The following is a 16,818-nucleotide window of genomic DNA, read 5'->3' as shown; positions in this document are numbered from 1 at the left end:
AACTCCTGGGGGCTCAAGTGAGCCTCCTGCCTTGGCCTCCCAGGTAGCTGGGATTACAGACACATGCCACCACATGTGGCTGATTATTTTTTTGTAGAGATAGAGATAGGATCTCGCTATGTTGTCCAGGCTGGTCTCAAACTCCTGGCTCAAGTGATCCTTCTGCCTCGGCCTCCCAAAATGAGTCTCCACGTGTGTGTATGTGTGTATTTTGTTTTTGAGGCAGGGTCCCTCTCTGGGGTGTGTGTGTGTGTGTGTGTGTTTGTTTTTGAGGCAGAGTCCCTCTCTGGGGGGTGTGTGTGTGTATATGTGTGTTGTGTTTTTGAGGCAGGGTCCCTCTCTGTTGCCCAGGATAAGAGTATAAACTAGCTCACTGCAGCCTTGACCTCCTGGGCTCAAGCAAGAGTCTGCATTTTCTAAGGTGGGATAATAATGCCACTACCCTCCCCTGAGAATATGAGCATAGTGTGTGCAACAGAGCTCCCAGAGGGTATGGAAGGATCTCAGGGGAATGGTAAGGCAGGGAGGAGCACAGGGCCTTAGGAGCTCAGCCTTAAGAGAGACTTGGGAGCAAGAAGGCCCCTCCCTGGGCAGCCCTCCTGAGTTGTCACTCCCCTGCTCCCATGCACCAGAGGCTCAAGAAGGCCTCCCTCTTCCTTTTCCATCTTTCGGTCTTGGCCCAGCACAGAGAAACGGGCAGTAGTGTTTGCTGAATATTCTCTGAAGTGGGGATGGTGGAGAAAAAGGCACTGGAGGTTAAGGGAATAGCAAGAGCCAACACCCAGAGGGCAGAAGGCACAGCCCCAGGCTAGAAGACAACAGGGGCTTGACTGTGGCTGGAAATGACACTCACAGACCCCACACCACCCTTCAGTGAGCATCTGCTGTGTGCCAGGCATTGGAGCCTGGGTGGCCCACCAGCAGTTTCCAGATTGTGGAATTCACAGGCCGGCAACATTTTTCAAAAAGTTTTCCAAGAGGAAGTCACAGAAATGAGCGTCACACCATCAAGGACACGACGAAACCAAGTAGGACGTCATGGTTCCAGAGCAAAGGACAATCCTGGGCATCATGGACAGTGAGATTTATGAAGGAGAAGCCTCACCACCCTGCCCCGGGCCAGCTCCGTGCAAGGAGCAGTGTGTGTGAGCCTCACGTGGCCCTCCTGTGCCTTCACCCACTTCACAGATGAGAAGGCTCAAGAGACCTCCAAGGGGGAGTGAACACAGCACAGGGTGCTTCTATGACCTTCTGGCACAGGACATCTGGAAGGGAGTTTGGAATCTGCATTTTAACATGGGACCTGGGTGGATCTGAAACCCACCGGCGTCTGAGCTGGCTGGGGTCTGAGGGAGGTCAAGAGAGCTGGGCAGGGAGGCCTCTGTCCCCCATCTTCCCCCCAGATGCCAGGGAGCCACAGAAGATGTGCAGGAGGGGAGGCACGGCCCATCCCTCAAAGGCAGAAAGTGGTGGATGCTGGGAGCCGAGCAGCCAGGATTCCAGTCCCAGACAACTGCTGGGGGAAAGGGGTATTCACAAGGAGCCCCCAGTGAGGAGAGAGGAGCCAGGCTGGAAAACAGTGTGACACCTGGGCCCTCTGGGAGTTGGGCAGCATCAAAAACTGCCATCTGTCCCATCAGACTACGCCCAAGTCTGTCCAGAATTAGCTATTTCCACCCCCACGATGCTGCTCCAGCCTACCCTCCTCTGCTCAAAATTCCCCCGCAGCTACAGGAGGCTGAAGCAGGGAGGTTGAGGCTGCCGTGAACTATGATGGTGCCACTGCACTCCAGCCTCGACAACAGAGCAAAATCCCATCTCAAAAGAAACTCCCGGCTGGGCGCAGTGGCTCAAGCCTGTAATCCCAGCACTTTGGGAGGCCGAGGCGGGCAGATCACAAGGTCAGGAGTTCAAGACCAGCCTGGCCAATATGGTGAAACCCTGTCTCTATTAAAAATACAAAAATTAGGCCAGGTGCGGTGGCTCACACCTGTAATCCCAGCACGTTGGGAGGCCGAGGCAAGGCAGATCACCTGAGGTCAGGAGTTAGAGACCAGCCTGACCAACATGGAGAAACTCTGTCTCTACTAAAAATACAAAATTAGCCAGGTGTGGTGACACATGCCTGTAATCCCAGCTGCTCGGGAGGCTGAGGCAGGAGAATCGCTTGAACCCAGGAGGCAGAGGTTGTGGTGAGCCAAGATCGTGCCACTGCACTCCAGCCTGGGCAACAAAAGCGAAACTCCATCTCACACACACACAAAAATACAAAAATACAAAAATTAGTTGGGCATGGTGGCAGGTACCTGTAGTCCCAGCTACTTGGGAGGCTGATGCAGGAGAATCACTTGAACCCGGGAGGCAGAGGTTGCAGTAAGCCAAGATTGCGCCACTGCACTGCACTGCAGCCTGGGCAACAGAGCAAGACTGTCTCAAACAAACAAACAAACAAACAAAAACAAAAACTCCCCTGTGGTCCTCATCTGAGAGACCCTTGTTACCTCCTCAGCCTCTTGGGCCTCCCTCCCTCGCTCTGATCCAGCCACACTGGCCTCCACTCTTCTTCAGTGTGCCAGGTGCACTCGGGGCCTGTGCCCTCAGAGAGGCAGCTCCCCCCACAGCTTCACAAATACGACTGCTTTTCAAAGTGTCATCTCCTCAGGGAGGCCCTCCCTGACCACAGTATCTAAATTCTGAGTCGCAGAAGCCCCTTCACTTCCTTCCCTGCCTGTTGTCCTATGAGCTGGTCTTGCGCATTCCTTGATGCAGGTCTCTGCCGTGACTTGGCTTTGCTCACGTGGTGTCCTTGGCCGCGAGCCAGTGCCTGCTAGGTGGTGGGTGCTCAACATTCATCATAAGCCTTTTGCTGGCTAAGCATCCTTTGTGCTGGGTAACGGGGGGCATAGGGGATGATTGCCCCTACTGCCATCCCCCACCCCAGTGAAGACCATGAGTGATAGGGATGCTACAAGCCAGTGCTCTCAGGGCTGGGGTGGGCCTCCCAAGGCCCCTCCAGCTGGCCAGGGAAGAGGGCAGGCTGAAAGGCAGGCTCAGGTGTGTCAGCCCCCTGACCTCCCCGCAAGGGCACCATCAGGAGCCCCCATGCTACAGACTCTGGGAGGCAAAATCACACAGTGCCCCAGCCATGGGGAATAGCGAAGTTGAGCCAGGGCTCCAATCCTCATCTGCCCACCCCCAGCCCCAGCACCCCCAACACCTGGTCTCCCTCCAGCCGCCTTCCCGCCCACACCTTCTCCTGCCACCCAGCCCCTGCATTTGTGATGCCCTGCCTGACCCAAACTGCATGTCCCAGCAGAGAAAACCTCCTCTCCTCCAGAGAGCCTTCTCTGACCACTGAGTCATGATTAGTGCAATTCCTGTGCCTCTCCCTCAGCACTGAGCTTATCGGACCGGCCATGGTTTCCTGATGACGCAACTGCCTCCACCATCTGACTGGGAGAGTTCCTTTTGGGGTTGGAGTGGGCACCAAACCTTGCTGCCAGCTGAGGCCCAGCCCTGGGGCAGGCCCAGAGGAGGTACTTGGAGGGTTTGCAGGGTGGATGGATGGATGAGCACTTGGGTAGGTACCTGGGACCCCCGAGCTCTCAAGTGCCTGGGAAGCAGAGGGAGGTATGGGGTGTCATGGGTGATCTCAGCCCCCTTTTCCCAAGCTCCTTGGGGGGCAAACTGAAGGCAATGAGCCAGTTCCAGCGACCGAATCAGTGTGGGAACTACAGACCACAGGGTGCTTCTCTGCTATGCCCCCCACCGGGACCCCAAGCCCGGCCCCTCCTTCACAGACCCTTCAAATGCAGGGCCCCGAGCAAATTACTTTGGCCTGCTGTGCTTCAGTTTCCTCACCTGTAAAATGGGGATGATAATGGAACCCACTCCTTGGACTTCTGCAAGTGAGCCTGCCTGCTGCCCTGAATGCCCAGTGGGCCCAGTCCACAGGGCAGCGGCTCCTAGACCCCCACCACCCTGTTCATTATGGGCCAGATCCCCCCTTGGTCTGCACCCTGCTGCCTCAGGTGCCCTTTCCCCACAGGGGAGGAGGAAAGAGAAGGGAGAAGCTTCCAGAAAAGCCACATGGCTGCCAGAAAAGCACTTTCCTGGCAAGAGCCCCCCAGTGCCAGAAACCTCCCCAGCCAGAACATCCCCCTACTTCCCAGACATCTGAGGGCTTTGGGGGTCCCAGGCCCCTACCCAAGTGCTCATCCATCCGTCACCCAGTAAACCCTCCAAGCACCTCCTCTGGGCCCAACCCAGGGCTGGGCCCCTACTGGGAGCAAGGCTTGGTGCCCACCCCAACCCTGAGAGGAATTCTCCCAGTCAGATGGTAGAGGCAGAGACAGACATGGTGAGTGTGACACCCCCAAATACAGAATCCCTGTTTAGAGTCAAATCCCCCTCCAGGCAGGTGGCACCCCAGCTCACACTGAGTGACTTGAGTGTGGTGTGGGCAACAGGACACACACCAGCCTGCTTTTCCCGTGTATGTGTGTGGCAGGAGGGGGGCGGGGGAAGTGATTAGCCAGAGATGCTGGGACAGACAGGACTTGGGGACCTGTCTAAAACCCCACCCAGAGTGAATTCCCCTCAGTTCCCATCATGGTCCTCCTGCATGTCAGACAATCACAGGGACACAGACACAAAGCCCCCTCTCAGAGAGACAGCAACCACCCCCAAGACAGAATCATGATGGCAAGGACACAGAGCCCCTTTCAGATGCTAGAGTGGCCTCCCTACAGCGACAGACACCCAGAGGAAGACCTTCACGCAGGGAAAGACAGCCCCCACCACACCTGCTTCCAGACCAGCCCAGAGTCCCCAGCAGCAACATGGTCCCCTCCTCAGATATGGGTGCCGACTCCACCAGGTGGCCAAGGGTGGAGGGGCCAGTTACACATGGCCCCTGCAGCCTGCTGTGAGGATGGTGGGACGCTTCTACTCTCGAGTTGGCTATGGTGGGGCTATGTGCAAGGCCTGGGGACAGTGGCTTCTGAGGGATGATGCCTGGAAAGCCCTACACTCCCTACCCCACAGTGGGCACCTTCCCCAGCACTCTCATCCCAAAACATGGACAGGAAGTCCAGGCCCCATCCAGCCCACCTGGCTAGGAGGAATGTCCTAGGATGGGCCTTGCAAGGAGCAGGATGGAAGGAGGGGAGCCACACCCCCAGGGCCTTTTCCCTCCACACCTTCACTCAAGCTGTGCCCTCTGCACAGGGCACCATTCTGGCCAAACCGCTGGGCTCTCAAGTGCCAAATAAGGACAAACAACTGTCAGGCACCGGGAGCTGCGCTGCAGTGACAGCCAGCGGACCAGCACATGGCACAGGGCATGCAGCAGCTTCCATCCACCTGCCCTGTCCCCAGCAGGCCTGAGCCACTTCTGAGGACAAGATGGCATCTCTGGGCGGCACTCAGCTCCATACACGGCAGGGCCACCAGACCCCACTCCAGGCCTGGTCCCAGCACACCTCCCCTGCTGCATGCCAGCTGCCGTCAGCCCACGCCTCGCACGACCATATCCTGCTCCCAGCTGTCCCCATAGGAATCCTTCCTGCCCCCACTGTGGCCAGCCTGGCTAAGCCCAGCACCCCTGCCCTTGGCCACACCTTTTTCAGGTGACGCCTTCTGCTCCTCGCCACCACAAGGCCATGGACGCCCCAAACCACGAGTGCCAGGCTGTGCTGGCCTCCAGACAGAAGGGAGAGCAAGCAGCTCCCTTGGCAGGGAGGGGGCAAGCCTGGCTCCCTGCAGTGGGTGGGGGTTGTTCACGCCTGTAACGAGCACTTTGGGAGGTCAAGATGGGCGGATCACTTGAGGTCAGGAGTTCGAGACCAGCCTGGCCAACATGGTGAAACCCTGCCTCTACTAAAAATTCAAAAATTAGCCAGGCGTGGTGGTGCATGTGTAGTCCCAGCTACTCAGGAGGCTGAGGCACGAGAATCACCTGAACCTGGGAGGCGGAGGTTGCAGTGAGCCGAGATCGTGCTACTGCACACCAGCTTGGGCTACTTCAAGATGCCCTCTCAAAAACAAAAAAAAAAACACCAGTGAGGACTGTAGCCAGGCCCCGCATCTGTGACGATCACTGAGGGTATCATGGGGCCCCAGGGCTGGGTCTACTGTAGCACACACCAGTGGGGCCAGGTCCCCAGGCTTGAATGGGGCACCGACGGCCCAACCCCCTGCCACAAAGCCAGGACCAGCTCGGGGAAGCCCCGGCCAAGCATCTGCTCTGCACCGGGTGTGGGTGGAAAAAGATGTGGTTAAGAAACAACAAAAAACCTCTGTCGCCCATCTCGGGTGGGGGGAGTGCACCAGAGGAGAGGGGACTCATCACCACCAAGATCCCCAAAGCCCCAGACAACGGTAGCTACTGCCTGCCTTCGAAGAACGATGATTCAGAAGAAGAGGTGAGAGCAAGGGCTTCTGGGGTGGAGGGGCTCCCAGCCAACTGGCACAGCCAGGCCAGGTCCTCCTCCAGCCATGGCACAGCACCGGGAATCCCATGTCCTTCTGAGCTCCACCCGGCACGGACTCTCATTACTATCATTTTAGCTCCTGTTTACTGAACGTTTACCATGTCACAGGCCTTGACACACAGCCTCTCACTGACATCACAAAACAACAGGAAATCACACCAGCCACACATAACAAAAGCCAGCTGGATTAAATAATTAAAAGTGAAAAAGGAAACCAAGACAGAACTAGAATAAAACCTAAATAATTATTTATCTGATCCTGGGTGGGGAAAGGCCTTTCTAAGGTAAAAAAGCAAAGAATAAAACCATAAAGGCGAAGATCACTGGATTTTACTGCCTGGAACTTGCAAACCCCCATAGGTCAAGAAATGCAGGAACAAAATAGAAAAGTCAAATCGGAAACCAGGGAAATATTTGCAACATGGGACAGAGCTAATATCCGTGCCGTGTAGTGTTCACAAATCAAGAAAAAGGCAAGCAGTGCAGGAGACAAACATGCTGAGTTAATAGCCTGATAAATCACAAGAAATGTGTATGACCAAGGAACAGAAGAGAAACAGTCGAAATCCACGGGGACAGAAAGATCAGTGGTTGCCACAGGCTGGAGGCAGGGAGTTTTGGGACTGACTGCTCCAAGGTTTTTTTCTAGGGTGATAGAAATGTTCTGGATTAGATAGTGGTGATCATTGCACAATTGTTTAAATATACTAAAAGCCAATGCATTGTACAATTTAAACAAGTGAATTTTATGGTATATGAATCATATCTCAACTTTTAACAAAGAGAAATGGTCACACTTAGCATAAGATAACCACTTTTCATCCAGAAGGTGGCAAAGGTTTTTAAAACAATACCCAGTGCTGGCACCACTGGTGACAAGAAGATATATGCGTATGACCTTTCTGGAAGGCTACTCAAAAATAATGTATCAAAAGAATAAGAAATGGCTATTAGGCAGATGAAAAGATGCTCAACACCATTTTCCATTGGGGAAATGCATATCAAAACCACACTGAGGCTAAACCCGGTAGCTCACACCTGTAATCCCAGCATTTTGGGAGGCTGAGGTGGGAGGACTGCTTGAATCCAGGTGTTCGAGACCAGCCTGGGAAATATGGTAAAACCCCAGCTCTTCAAAAAACAAAAACAAAACAAAACAAAACAAAAAACCACATCACGTAGTGTAGTGAAAAACAAAAATTAGCTGAGTGTGGTGGTGTGTGCCTGTAATCCTAGCTACTCAAGAGGCTGAGGTGGGAGGATCACTTGAGCCCAGGAGTTTGAGGCTGCAATGAGCTGAGATACTGCCACTGCACTCCAGGCTGGGTGACAGAACAAGACCCCGTTTAAAACAAACAAACAAACAAACAAAAAACACCACACTGAGAAACTACTTCACACCGTTTAAGATGGCTGGGATGGCTACAATCAAGAAGACAGACAATAACAAATATTGGCAAGGACATGGAGAAACTGGAGTCCTCTCAAGCAATGATGGTGGGAATATAAAATGGTACAGTTGCTTCAGAAAACAGGTTGGCAGTCATATTTATTTTATATATAGTCATTTTTTTTTTCTGAGTCAGAGTCTCACTCTGTTTCCCAGGCTGGAGTGCAATGGCACGATCTTGGCTTGCTGCAGCCTCCACCTCCTGGGTTCAAGTGATTCTTCTGCCTCAGCCTCCTGAGTAACTGGAATTAAAGGTATCCACCACCACGCCCAGCTAATTTTTGATTTTTAGTAGAGACAAGGTTTCACCATGTTGGCCAGGCTGGTCTCAAACTCCTGACATCAAGTGATCCACCTGCCTTAGCCCCCCAAAGTGCTGGGATTACTGGCGTTACCCACCGTGCCCAGCCCAATGTAATTAAACATAGAATTACTATATGCCCCAGCAATTCCACTCCTAGATGTATCCCAAGAGAAATGAAAACACAGATCCACACAAAAACTTGTCCACGAATGTTCATAGCAGCATTATTCATAACAGCCAGAAAGTGGAGATAACCTGATGTCTATTAAGTGATAAACAAATAAGCAAAATGTGGCAAGTCCATACAGTGGAGTATTTTTCAGCCATAAAAAGGAACAAAATACATGCTGTAACCTCGGTGAACCTGGAAAACATGATGCTAAGTGAAGGAAGCCAGACACAAAAGGCTGCATAGTCTGATTCCACATATGTGAAATGTCCAGAATAGGCAAATCCCTGGAGACAGAAAAGAGATGAGTGGTTGCCAGGGGCTGGGGAGGGAGGTATGGGGAGTGACTGTTCATGGGTACAAGGTTTCCTTTTTTGATGACGAAAATGTTCTAAAATTAGATTATGGTGAGGGTTGCACAACTCTGTAAATATACTAAAAACCAATGAATTATACGCTTTACACAAGCGAATTTTATGGTTTGTAAATTATATCTCAATAAAGCTTTGAGAGCAAGAACGGATCAGAAGTGTTCATAAAAGCCTTGACCCAGCACTCCCCTTCTAGGAACTGAGCAGAAGAAAATCATCAGAAGTGGGCACCAAGACTGACATAAGGTGTTCATCCCAGGGTCATCTATACCAGCAAAAAAGTTAGAAATGGGCTGGGCGCGGTGGCTGTAATCCCAGCACTTTGGGAGGCTGAGGCAGGCAGCTCACCTGAGGTCAGGAGTTCGAGACCAGCCTGGCCAACATGGTGAAACCCCATCTCTACTAAAAATACAAAAATTAGCCGGGCGTGGTGGCACATGCCTGTAATCCTGGCTACTCGGGAGCCTGAGGCACGAGAATCGCTTGAACCTAGGAGGTGGAAAAAAAAAGAATACAGAAAAATGTTCAGGACACAAAGTGAAAAAAGCAGGTGACCAAATAGTATGAGGAATGCCAGGCCCGCAAAGGCTGAAGCTTTTGTCCACAAGCTCCTGCCTGCAAGGGGCTCCAGACAGAATTGTGCAAAAAGTAATCCCTTCCCAGCAATTGCTGAAGGAATTGGAATTTGGAGGCGGAGGCAAAGTTAAAGACAGAGAAGAGGCTGGGTGTGGTGGTGGCTCACGCCTGTAAATCCCAGAAATTTGGGAGACCTAGGCGGGAGGACTGTTGAGCCTAGGAGTTTAAGACCAGCCTAGGCAACATAGTGAGAGTTTGTCTCTAAAAAAAAACTTAAAAATTAGCAGGGCATGGTGTCCTGCTAATGTCTATGCTAATAGCAGCATTAAATAGTCCCAGCTACTTGGGAGGCTACGGTGGGAAGATCACCTTGAGCCCAGGAGGTTGAGGATGCAATAAGCCGAGATGGCGCCACTGCTCTCTAGTCTGGGGGACAGAGCAGTGTCCCCCAGTCTCAAAAACAAAACAAAAATGACAATAATGACATCTACCAAAATGGAAATGCTGGTTCTCTCTGGGTAGTGAGATTGTGGGAGGTTTTTCTGTTACTGTTTTTTTTTTTTCTTTAAATAGTTTCTGCCATGAGCTTTATTAATTGAAAAAGCAAAATAAAAAACATTAGGAACTCAGACATGGAGGCCCTCGGCAAGTTAAAGACAGTTTCCTAGATTACATGGGGTACCCAGATGAAGACAGGGCAGGGCCCCCTTCCAGGTGGTTCCCTAGAGAGAGGTTTCTCTCTCCTCCTACAGTGGTGCCCCTGTGTGTAGAGCTGAGGTTGGGGTTCGAGTCAGGCATGGGGTGGGGGGTCCCAGGCAGCAGCCACAGCGAGGGAGGTCCAGAGGCCAGGTGGCCCTTAATCGCCCCGATGTACACTGTCACCCAGTGGTTCCAGAGGCCAAACAGTGGGCGGGGGCCACAGCCTCCTCCTCAACTCAGAGGGGAGATAGGAAAAAGGGGGTATGGGGCCCCAGAAAGGAAGCTGAGGTGGCCCCTCCTGCACTGGGAGAGGAAGCCCCCCCCGCCCCCCCCTCCCCCCGGCCGGCACTCGGAGACCTCTTCTAGCGCATTCAGTTTCCTTTTCCATTCACAAAGAACTGGGTGGGGGATTTCCAGCAGCGCCAATGGGGCCAGCCAGGGGTTGCTGTGGGGAGCAGCCAGGCTGCTGCCCATCCCGGGGAGGGGACCCTGGGGACCCACCTGTGGGATCTGGTGGCCTCCTTCCCCTTTTTCCACCCTTCAGGGTAGGAACACATCATGCCAGCTACTCCCTGAGCCTGCAGTTGGCTCAAAACAACCCACTAAGGCAAGTGCTGGCATCCCATTTTCTGTAATGAGCCACTGAGGCGCAGAGAGGCCAAGTTCTTGGCCCAGAGCCACACAGCAAGGATACAAGAGCCAAGATCTGAACCTGACCCTGTCCATCTGCCCTTCTCCAGCGTCCACCCTTCGCCCCTGGACCCTGACCCTGAACCTCCAAGCCCACAGCCCTGACCCCACAATGGTCTCATCTCAATACCAGCCTCGAAAACAAACAAAACAAAAAAATACCACACCAACTTCCAAGAAGCCAGTAAGAGCAGCCAGGCCTGGTAAGCAGGACGGGGTGGGGATGGACCATAATAACTTAATTACCTCCCCCCTTGTTGGATTCAGGGCACTTTCTAGGCTGTGGATTCGCAGAATTTGAGCTGAAAGGAAGCGCCCCGATACCATCTGCCCCCGTGGTTTCAGCGCGGTCGGGGGTTTCTTCTAAGCGGCAAAGCACTTTTTCAAAAACGATTTTGCATGGAACCCCAATAAGGGGGCAGATGGGGCGGCAGTGTGTGTGGCTGGGGCCGCAGGAGCCCTGCCCAACCCCTTCCGCCTTCCCCATCACTCCCAGAAGGCCACTGCAGGCACCCACTTCATAGCTCAGAGAGGACTGGGACCTACCTGGGTCACATGGCAGCCCAGGACAGAGTGAGGATGGGACCTCCGTTCCTACCCCAGGAGCCTCTGCCGCTGGTCCCCCAGGAGACGTGGGCCCAGGAAAAAACCGGCTTCTTAAGCCTGTGTGCCCGCCAGGACCTGAGCTCTGCCTGCCTGCCAAGACCAGGGCTCAGTCTGCCCTGCTTGCCGGGATACAGGCTCGTTCTGACGGTGGAGGGTGGGTGCTTTCTCTCTGCCTGTTCTGGGGCCTAAACACAAACCCCCTGCCCCTGGTGCCCCCCGGCCTTGGCAGACCCACCAGGGACTCTCATTTCCTGCCTTGGCCACCTCCCAGCTCTGGGGCCTCGGGCAAGTTTCAGGACCTCTCTGTGCCTAGTTTTCTTGGCTGTGAAATGGCTTCATCACTGTCCCCACCTCCGGGGTTTGTGATAAGGATTCCATGGGATGTGGCGGACACAGTGCCTGTCACATGAAAACCAATTAATAAAAATGGGCCGGGCGCGGTAGCTCACGCCTGTAATCCTAGCACTTTGGGAGGCCGAGGCAGATGGACAGCCTGAGGTCAGGAGTTGGAGACCAGCCTGGCCAACATGGCGAAACCGCGTCTCTACTAATAATACAAAAAAATTAGCGGAGTGTGGTGGTGGGCGCCTGTAATCCCAGCTACCCGGGAGGCTGAGGCAGGAGAATTGCTTGAACCCTGGAGGCGGTGGTTGCAGTGAGCCAAAATCACACCACTCTGCTCTAACCTGGGCGACAGAGCAAGACTCTGTCTCTAAATAAATAAATAATAAATAAAAATGACAACGCCAGTGATGCGTGCAGCAGCAAAGCCTTGCAGGCCCCAGCGAACACTGGCTGTGTTGGGCACAGCTCTAGGTGCTTCCCAGACAGCACTCAGTTGATCCTGAGGCCAGAGCCATCATTCAGCTATTTTTACTTGAGTAAACTGAGGCACAGGGAGGGCAAAGTGCCTTCCCCCGGGTCACAGGCTCAGAAGGGCAGGGGCAGGCCAGGGCCGCGCCTGTCAGAGCCCGAGGCGGCTTCCTGCCGTCCCTCCTCCTCCTCCTCTTCCTCCTCCTCCTCCTCGCACTCCTGCCCCGAGAGGAAACCGCCAGGCCTCCGGCGGACGTCCCTTTCTTTCTGCTTCCTCTTTCCCACACCCGGAGGCATGGGGGTGGCTCCTGCATCCCCGCCCAGGCTCTGGGCCCAGAGCCCGACTCCTGTGGCCTCCCCGGGTCTCAGTTTCCTCCTCTGTAAAGGAGGTGTGAGGGCGGTGCCGCCTGGAAGAATCACGGCAAGGACGGACGGGCACGGCCCTCCTGTGCCCAGGCGGGGTCACAGCCCACCCAGAGGGAGCTGCCCACCTGCGCCTCTGCCTCCCCTGCAGACCCAGGCACACCCAGGAACTGAGGCCCCCAAGGGATGGGTCACTCATCAGACACCCGGGCTCCTGTGCTATCTCTTGGGGGGACTTTGTGCTCCCAAAATCAAGGTCAGAGTGGCCTTGTTCCAGGGCTTCTGGGTGCCCCAAATGTCTCCTGCCAGAAGGGTGGGCCCGAGGCTGCCCCTCACCTGCCCTATCAGTGCTTACCGTAGCCTGCCCCCCATGACACTTCCCATTTTACAGAAAACTGAGGCCCAGCAAGGCCAAGTCACACACCAGGGACACCTGGCTCGAAAGGGGATGAGTGGGGATGGCTCTGAAGCACATTTGCCCCCGAGTCGCAGCCACTCCTACCCAGACCACTGCCTCCTGGGCACTCAGGCCTGTGATGCAGCGGGGGGCTCAGGGCTGAGGGCTAAGTCCCCCTGAGGCATCCCCCAGCCCCTCTTCTACCACTTCTCCAAGCTGGGCATCAGAGGCCATGGGTGGGATGTGCCAGGCAGAGTCCTCTGTGCCAGGTGAGGGGCGCTGGCCAGCCCCCTCCAGGCCTTGGTGTTGGCATCTATAAAATGGTGGCATTGGATAAAATGGCCACAGGAGGTTTTCCTAGTCCAAGAGCCCAAAACAGGTGCCCCCACCCATGCAGGGCCCTAGTTAACAGCGCCATCAATAATACTGACAGTAAGTCCTTCTAAGGACTCACTGCTCACAGGGGCAGCCAACTGCCCAGGTTCCAAGCCCCTCTCAGCCACAGGGGCTGTGAGACCTTGGGAAAGCCACCTAAGCTCTCTCAGACCTAGTCTCCCCATCTGTGAAATGGGCATAATGGCGCAGCTACCCTCACAGGGCTGCTGTGAAGATAAAATGAAGCCAGGTCAGTAAAGTGCCTGCTGTATAAGCAAAGCCCAATAAATGGTGGTTTAAAGGGCATTTATCAACAGCTAGAACTCCATCATGTCCTCCACTGTACAGATGAGGGAAACTGAGGCTCAACCTCCAGAACCACCAGGGCTGGCAGGACTTCAAGACCATCTCAGCCAATCCATGCCTGGGCATATGTGGAAACTGAGGCCCGGCAGGCTGGGCATGCTCCATTTGAAATGGGAGCCCCACCTCCCCGGGAAGGTCTGGGGCCCAAGGCCAGCTACTCCAGCCTAGCAGCTGCTTCTGGAATCTTTCTCCTTCCCCAGGGCCCCCACTGCTGTCGCCTCCCCATCAGGCTCTCCTGCTGAACCAGTGGCAGCACAGGCCAGGCTGGGACCCCCTCCAATGCCGGCCTGGCACCGCCAGATCCTCTGATTTTTTTTTTTTTTTTTTTCCTGAGATGGAGTCTTGCTCTGTCGCCCAGGCTGGAGTGCAACGGTGCAATCTCAGCTCACTGCAACCTCCACCTCCTGGGCTCAAGCGATTCTCCTGCCTCAGCCTCCCGAGTAGCTGGGATTACAGGCACATGTCACTGTGCCCAGCTAATTTTTGTATTTTTAGTAGAGACTGGGTTTCACTATGTTGGCCAGGCTGCTCTTGAACTCCTGACTTCAAGTGATCCATCTGCCTTGGCCTCCCAAAGTCCTGGGATTACAGGTATGAGCCACCGTGCCCAGCCGATCCCCGGATTCCATAAGAGAAACCAGAAGTCTGGATTCTGTGAAATCTCTCCGCTTTAGGTTGTAAATGTGGCAACCAGTGCAATTTCCTTTTCTTGTAACTGCCAGGTGAGACGCACACCTCAGGCCCAGCCCAGCCTGGAGCTGGGTTATACTCTCTGGTTTGAACCAGTTCAGCAAGGGGCCAGGGGCTTGGGGTTAGGGGCCCCTTGGGATCAAGGGTTCCCGTCTCAGGGTTCGGATCCCCTTCACTTCATGATCCCAGGCAAGTCTCTTTGCGTCTCCCAGTGCCTCAGTTTCCTCATCTGTCAAATGGGTCAGTGAACTCCAGCTCATGGGAAGGTCCAAGAATTTAGGGCAACACCTGGCACACAGAGGCACACATTCAGGGCCATGAATGTTGGGGCTCAGAAAACAACACCCCAAAGAAAGGTGCTGTGGCATGCTAAGTACTTGAACTAAAGAAGACTAGAAGGGCTCAGAAGGGGCCCTCAGAAGCAAAGTCTCTCTCACCTCCTTCTGCCTTCCTGTCTCTCTCACCCTCCTTCTCCCCTGAAGCGAGTCATAGAAACTAGGCGGCTGGGCACAGTGGCTCACGCCTGTAATCCCAACACTGGGAGGCCGAGGCAGCAGGATCACTTAGGGCCAGGAGTTTGAGGCCAGCCTGGGCAACATAGCAAATCCCCATCTCTCTTAACAAAAACAAAAAAAAAAAAGATAAAAGAAAAACGGAACCAGAATTCTTCCTCAAGGTGGGTCATAGAATCTAGAACCCCTCTCCCTGAAAGCCAGCCATAAAACCTAGAAATATAACTCTAACCTTCCCCTACCTTCCTGGGTAGGAGCCATCCACAGAGAAATTCTCCAACCTACCTTGTCTGAGGGAGGCAGGTTGTAAGTTCCAGAGAGGTCCTGCCCTATACCGGGAGGAAGGAACACAACACCATGCAGAGGCCAAGAGGAATGGGAGCAAGCAGGCCTTGCTGGGACCCCGCCTCCGTCTAGCTCAGTAGATCACACCCTTTCGTCCCAATCCCATTTTTACGCAGCTATCCCTGCTCCATCAAACCTAAACACCAGACAGACCATTTCCTGGGGTCTTTCAGTCTTCATTCCTGAAAGCTACATGTCACATAAAACTTTGATTCAATAACTTTGTGATGCTTTTCTCTTGCTGACCTGTCTTGTTGCAAGAGTGTCGGTCGTGAGCCCGATGATGGGTGATGAAAGGCATGTCACCTTTCCCCCACATAAACACACTGCTCCCCTGTCCTTGCCCTGCCTGGGGCTCAGCGGTGCCCAGGGGAAGGAGGTCTCTAGAAGAAATCATGCCATACTCTCCCATCGCGGGCCTGAGCTGGGAGACCACAGGTAGCCTGGAGGGTCCCTTGCACCCACTCCCACCCGCAGGTGGCCCCAGCAAGTGTCTCAGGCCCTCTAGGCCTAAATCCTCCAATTGTTCCCACTGCTCTTAATATAAAACCTAAAGTCCCCACTGTGGCCCACAAGGGCCTCTGCAATCCAGCTCCACTACCTTTGTAGTCTCACCCTTCCCTGTTCCCTCGAACCCCAGGCTGCCTGGCTATTCCACAGACTTGCCTGGTTCACGCTCACTGCAGGGCTTGTGAACCTACCATTCCTCAGCCTGGGACTCCTTCACCCAGATCTATCAGGACCGGCACCTCCTGCCAAGGGGCCTTTGCTGACCAACCCCAGGGAAGGCAGCCCCCTCCCACCTCCCAAGGGCCCACGCTGCCCACCTGCAGTGGCCACTGAGACCAGAGAAAGCTGGGACTTTTCTCCCCTTCTCCTGACCTTGGAAAACACAGACATCTCCTCCACCCACACCCCCACCCCTGGCAGACTGTGGCCTCCCCTTGCACACCCCCGGTCACAGAGCGCTCTCTCCCAGCGCAGCCCTCATAGTGCCCCTGGAGGTGCTACACCATCACCCTGCTCCACAGGCCCGGGGTCACACAGCAGGTCGGGGGCAGAGCTGGGGCCCAACTGCAGGTGAGGCTCACCTGTGGGCTGGGCCCACCTGGCCTCAGACTTCTGGGCAGCTGCCTTCTCTTGGCTCTCTCCCTCCAAAGCCTCTTCCAGCCCTGGGCAGCAGGGCCTCCACCAGGCTGGCACTGGGATTACATCTGCTCCCTCTCCTGCAGGGCACCCTTAAAGTGACAGACCGCAAGTGCAGATCCAAAGCTTAAGCCCTTCGCCACCACCCACTGGTTGTCAGAACTTTCTTTTCCTTTTGTTTAAAACTGTTCCCAGAGCCAACCCCTGGGTCAGAGGTCAGGGATCACAGTTGACTACCTGGCAAGCACATGCAAGAGTTGTGGTCTGAGCACCCTTGGCCCATCACCTGGACACAGATTCACTGAGGGGATGCTCCTGAGCCGCCCGGACTGTTCCACCTGATGCTCCGAGGGGCTAGGAGAAGCCTCCCCAGGGCTGCTTGCTTTGCAGGCAACACCCCAGGCCCCGCAGCAACCACCAAGCCTGTGACAGAGCCCCAGCCAGCCAGGGCT

At 54.6% G+C, this 16,818-nt stretch overlaps 1 protein-coding gene across 5 annotated transcripts in view; it reads right to left on the bottom strand.

Annotated features, from left to right (window-relative positions):
• SH2B3 (SH2B adaptor protein 3) overlaps positions 1-16,818 on the bottom strand; it is a 46,693-nt gene that overhangs the window by 10,294 nt on the left and 19,581 nt on the right. Inside the window, exon 1 of one of the 5 annotated variants that reach the window (XM_009426265.4) lies at positions 6,397-6,642. The exons of the other annotated variants lie outside the window; for them this stretch is intronic. Coding sequence (XP_009424540.1) covers positions 6,397-6,522 — 126 coding nt within the window. The 5' untranslated portion in view covers positions 6,523-6,642. Of the gene's footprint in view, positions 1-6,396; positions 6,643-16,818 lie in introns of those variants that run through there. 5 annotated transcript variants of the gene reach the window in all.

Source organism: Pan troglodytes, chromosome 10 (genome assembly GCF_028858775.2).
Source record: "Pan troglodytes isolate AG18354 chromosome 10, NHGRI_mPanTro3-v2.0_pri, whole genome shotgun sequence".
In the NCBI taxonomy this organism is placed as follows: Eukaryota; Metazoa; Chordata; class Mammalia; order Primates; family Hominidae; genus Pan; species Pan troglodytes.
The sequence above is the reverse complement of the archived record's forward strand: the minus strand, read 5'-3'. Positions and strand labels throughout refer to the sequence as shown.